General features: G+C 45.2%; 1 protein-coding gene across 1 annotated transcript in view; it reads right to left on the bottom strand.

Annotated features, from left to right (window-relative positions):
- Positions 1 to 2,095: 2,095 nt before the first annotated feature.
- LOC103776857 (voltage-dependent calcium channel subunit alpha-2/delta-4-like) overlaps positions 2,096 to 5,164 on the bottom strand; it is a gene marked incomplete at both ends in the record, with an annotated part of 53,293 nt that continues 50,224 nt past the window's right edge. The window contains 2 exons of the mRNA XM_008944382.1: positions 2,096 to 2,191; positions 3,076 to 3,169. Of these exons, the coding sequence (XP_008942630.1) occupies positions 2,096 to 2,191; positions 3,076 to 3,169 (190 nt within the window). The remainder of the gene's footprint in view (positions 2,192 to 3,075; positions 3,170 to 5,164) is intronic.

Below are 5,164 nucleotides of genomic sequence, written 5' to 3'. Positions count from 1 at the left end.
GGGCGGGGGGCGGTAGAGGCCTGGCGGCCCGGAGCCGTGGCCGTCGGGGCGGCTTAGCGCCGGGACAGGGCGGGGAAAAGGTGTCTGCCTGCCCTGAGGAGCAAGGGGCACAGCGGGCAGCGAGGAGGGAGCACGGCGGGGGTGCCTGAGGGAAGCCGAGGTGGCATGTGGCCTGTTGAAGGGCGTTAATAACTGCAGGAGAATGGGGAGTGGGTGAGGAAAGGGAATCGGTCTCCCCCAGTGAACTCCAGACACCCAAACAAACCGAGGAAAGGAGGGTCGTGGTGCTGTGGCTGAAGGCTGAACTAATTCCTAGAGGCACACGGGATGAAGTACGGTGTGCTCCCGAGGGCAAGAGGGTGGGTCCTGAGGGCATGGCAAAACAGGCAGTGGGTACTTGGGAGAGACCTCGTGAAAATCAGGTCACTGGCTTCCCTGGAGGTCCCTACGTCTTGCCTGACAAATCCCCTTTTGTTTTCATGCTCCGTTTTTGCTGTATATTTTGACATAGCGATAATTATTTATATGGTTCCCTCCTTTTAGGGGCTTCCCGAAACACCAATTGTGTGATGTGTGAGGGCTTGTCACTGCAGTGTGGTGACTGCGCCTGTTTAAAAGCTTGAATGCTCCTGATGAGCAGCGTGGGGTAGGGAATCATCATATCAGCCCCCTATACCATATATTTTCTCCCTTTTCACTAGAGCCTGGCTACTCTTATCCATACTGCCTCAAAAACATTAAGAGTGTGGCTGACAGTTCATGCCAAGGTCTCTGCTTTGAACATACAACTCATGTTTGGGGGAACTTGGAGACAGGGAAACAGTTGCCAAGAAGCTAAGGACCACCACCGACACTATCCCCTTCTGCTCCTTATGCTAGCTTGCTTCTGTGACCTGTCCTGATGTCTGAAAAGTCTGGAAAATTGATCAGACAATGATAAATAGTGTAAATAATTACTAGTTGTAGAAACTTGGCTTAGACATGAGGATTCTCTTTCAACTGCTAAACCTTGGGAGACAAATAAGAAAAAAAATAATGAAGAAAATCCTCCTTCAGCAAAGGCCACAAGATCAGAAGAATGCCAGGAGGAACTAGCCTCAGACAAATAGTGAAACAGGGGGAAAGGTAAAAGGAAAAGGGGGAGATTGTGACCACTGACTCTACTGAGGATCAGAAACACTTGGGGAGGAGGGGGAGTGTCCCAAGGAGTGTATGTGCTGATTTAAACACAATTAGCCAGTAGTGAATGTAGTATTAATTACTGACCAATAAATGTAAATGTGGGTGGGTTTCTGCTTATCCTTTAATGGTATAAATAGACTGTAGTTTGTATAAGGAGCTGAGCTAGCTTTGTGGGATATCACCTAGCTTCCAGCTTTGTGCAAATCTGTAATAAAGAAACAACTTGAGCCTGTGTGTGTTTTGGCTCTCTGCACACCAGGTGAAGAACCCAGATTTAGGACAACACTTTCTTAGAGCAGCATGCACCAGCATACATATTCAAAATGCAACAAAAATTCAAACTATATGCTTTCCATGTCAAAACCTTCCACTGAACACATACTTTTGCCTTGAGGGAGAGGACAAGAGAATGAATCATACATGACAGATGTCAGTCACATCACTTAATGCCTCACTAGAAGGCACTGGGATACTGCTACAATGTGGGTAAAGTGAGAGTCAGAATAGAATAAAACTGGAAGAGGAATTGAGACAGAAAGATCAAATCTAGCCAAGCTGGAATGTCACTGGGGCACTGGAGTCCAGAGCCTCTGCACTGCAAAATGGTCCTGGGGATATACAGTAACTGTGGACATTTTCTCTGTTAGCTGGCTGAAGTTAGGGAATGATTGAAGGTTTTCTTTGAAATGAATGCACTTTGGGACGGTGTTTTAAGAAAAACTCAGGAGGACCAGAAGAAGACAAAGGACACCTACTACCCTAACTCTGTAAGTCAGCACCAGTGCCACCAAGGTGTTGCTTCTTTGCTTTCTGTTTCAGTCTCCCCAGATAAATTTCTAAGGCTAGCGGTGATTTTGTGTTACCCTTTTAGAGTCACTGAGAGAAACCCCTCTAGTGCAGTTTAGGGACTTACCTGTTGGAAATTTTCTCAGAACCCACATATAGGGCACTCCTCATGAGTCCAGCCCGAGTGCCCAGAAATGCCATCTCAACACCTGCCTCAGTCTCCCTGTGGAACAGAAACACACAAGCAGAAGAAGAGAGTTCTTGGAAGAACCACCATCCTGGAGCCCTGCTCAAGGCTGCTCACATGAGCTGAAGTGAGGGAGAGGGACTGCAGAGACAGAATGGTTTTCTCAGGCATGGAGGGGACAGGGAGGCTAGCAGACTGATTTTAAAGCAGTAGTTTGATTCAGGCATGTGCATCTTTTTTGGCATTATACTAGACACTACAAACAAAAGGTGCCTCTCTGGAAATAATAAAGTAGAAAGTTGTTTACTGAAGTCAGCCTGTCCAGTCTCTTCCAGAGGTTTAACCTAGAGGCATCATCAACAGAAACAAGATCAAACTCCCTTTTCTTTGCTGCTGCTAAGGGAGCAAATTCCTTCCCACTTGGAATGGAACTTCTGCTACAGTCATATGGGAGGTCAAGTCAAACCACAGTGCTGCCATTCAGAGGGATAACTGATGGGTGTGGAAATAACTCACAATAGCTTTGAACTGAAATGTTCTCAAGTGCCCTGAGATACCAAATTCTGTCAACTGCTGAAGCAAATGCAGTGCATCTGAACTAGGTGCTGCAAAGAACCGGTGCTGAATGACCCTTATAGTGACACATTTGGATCATTGCTGTCCTCCACTGATATTCAGACAAACTCACCAAACTAAAGGCTACTCTGAGAAGGCCCAACCTTCTAGGCAGCTACTGAGAGACACTTTTTGAGTTATTTCTAAAACTATTCAACTATTTCTATCAGCTTTTTGAGCTATTTCAAATGTTTCTTATATGCTGTGTATGGATCTGTGACTCTTTCAGGCACTGCATAAGCCCATAGCATCTGGAGATGCATCTTCAATGGTGTTTTACTCATATTTATTTCTCATGGACTTACATGGACATATTGAGGGCTAGTGTTGTCCAGTAGGCCTCCATGGGTGCAGTGACCACTGCATCAAACAGCACTTCCTGGACCAACTCCTCATCACCTAAGAAGTGGAGAACAAGAATCAGGAGAGAAAGATATGTCCCTTCCTAGATGTCTTGGAGAGTAGAGAGAGAACAAGAATCAGGAGAGAAAGATATGTCCTTTCCTAGATGTCTTGGAGAGTTCCTTATAACGGAGTGTCTGCCTGGCCCAGGGTAGTGAAGCAACACGTCATGAAAAGAGGCTGCCCCTTCCAGGGCAGAGAGCAGGACATACAAGCCTGGATGATGGAGATCACAAGAACAAAGGTTACATTTAGGATTGGTAGACTGTTTCCCCTGAAGACTTTGTGGAAAAGTCTGTGTTCGAAAGTGTGGGCAAGCAAGAGGCTTTCAAACGAAGTCACTCAATTAGACCTTCACTCCAACCTCCTGCTTAACTGAACAGGTTGTCCACAACTATTGCTTCAAATCCCTGCTTTGACTTTTCCTCTAGGTGCCCTGTAGAAGGACACCAAACACCCCATTCCACTGAAGAAGAGTCTTGAAAGCCTGTAGTGACTTCTTCATGGCTTCTACTCTGTCCTTGTGTTCATTGTCTCCTCTCTTTCTTCTCTGTCCTTCCTGTAAATCTCACAAAATGCTGTCCTGTCCTGATTGCCCCAGGTACTCAAGCCAGTTGAGGCTCCCAGTCTAATCCAGCCTGGATTTGGACTGAGATGTGTTTAGGAGGGTTTGCATATGCCATGGGCTAAATGGCATAATCTCTAAGATCCCATTTAGTTGACCTGCTTCATTCCTGTATTGCCCTGCTGCATTGGTTTTGTGCTGTGCGAATGGGGTGGCTCACACTGCAGATATGCCTCTTTCAGTACAGCTCTAGGTGGAGGTGTCCGCCCCATTTCAGTGTTTCTGTCTTCACTTACTAGGCTGAGGTCCCAGGTCTCCCCTAATTTTTCTCCCAACTTTCTTTCTCCTTTCTTTGTTACAGTTGTCAGAATCCATTTCTATATCCTTGCTGTCATTCAGACCTCAACATCAGAGCTTACCAGCAGATTGTTCCCTCCCCAGGCCCCACATATCTAAAATGCATGCAAATCCTATTTCTTTTTCCTCCACAACACTTCCAAATCTTCATCTTTCTCACAGTCAGCTCTCCTGAAACTTTTCCCCTCCCTGGCCTCTTCAACTCATACATCTCCTCTTTTCAGCCTCCTCCAAAGACAGCGAGATGTCTGCTCACACAGTGCAAGAGAGGAACAACTATCGGATTACATTTGGTTTTAGTTTTAAGTGATTGTTGTCCTTGTGCTAAAGGTTTGTGCCTCTCAGGTGAAGCATTACATGCCAAACCTTGCATTTGTGTCCTGGTTTCAGTTAGAAGAAATTCTGTTCAGTGATTTTATTTTTCAGCTAAGTCTCTTGTAAGTGACTGCACTTTTTGAAGTTAACAGCATAATTTCACAGACAGTGTCTGCATCTAGTAGTGATAAAGCTCGATGTTTATAGTTTCTGTTAAGGATTGGCATGCAGAAAGGCTCTTGCTTATACTCGCTTCTGTGGAGACCAAGGTCACTGCTAAATCTTGTGTACCACATTGGTGGTGCAGAAAGAGGTCAAACCTGTGGGGAGGAGCAGACAAGACAGGTGGCCCCAAACTGACCAATGAGGTATTCCTTCACACATATATATATATATCTATCTCTATATATCTCATATTCAGTATAAAGCTGAGAGATCACAAGGGTTAAGTTCTCTTCTTCAGTGACTGGCATCCAAGGGGGACTCTGTCCTGCCTTTGATCCTGATCTATGTGCTCCTGATTTGAGTTCTAGAATCTAGCTTCTGAAGCTGGTTCCCCTCTGCTGCTCAGTTCAGTCTAGGACTTCTCCAGTGCCTGCCCACAGCATCAGTGGTGACAATGACATCATTGCCATCAGGGTGGTTGGGTTCAATATTGATTTGTATATAGTTGTATATATTTCATTCTATTATAATTTATTTTATTTTGTGTATTTATTTTCATTAAAGCTGTATTAGTTTTATTTTCTGATCTG

Source organism: Merops nubicus, unplaced genomic scaffold (genome assembly GCF_000691845.1).
Source record: "Merops nubicus isolate BGI_N331 unplaced genomic scaffold, ASM69184v1 scaffold16047, whole genome shotgun sequence".
NCBI classification, from domain to species: Eukaryota; Metazoa; Chordata; class Aves; order Coraciiformes; family Meropidae; genus Merops; species Merops nubicus.
This window is presented reverse-complemented; position numbering and strand designations above follow the sequence as displayed.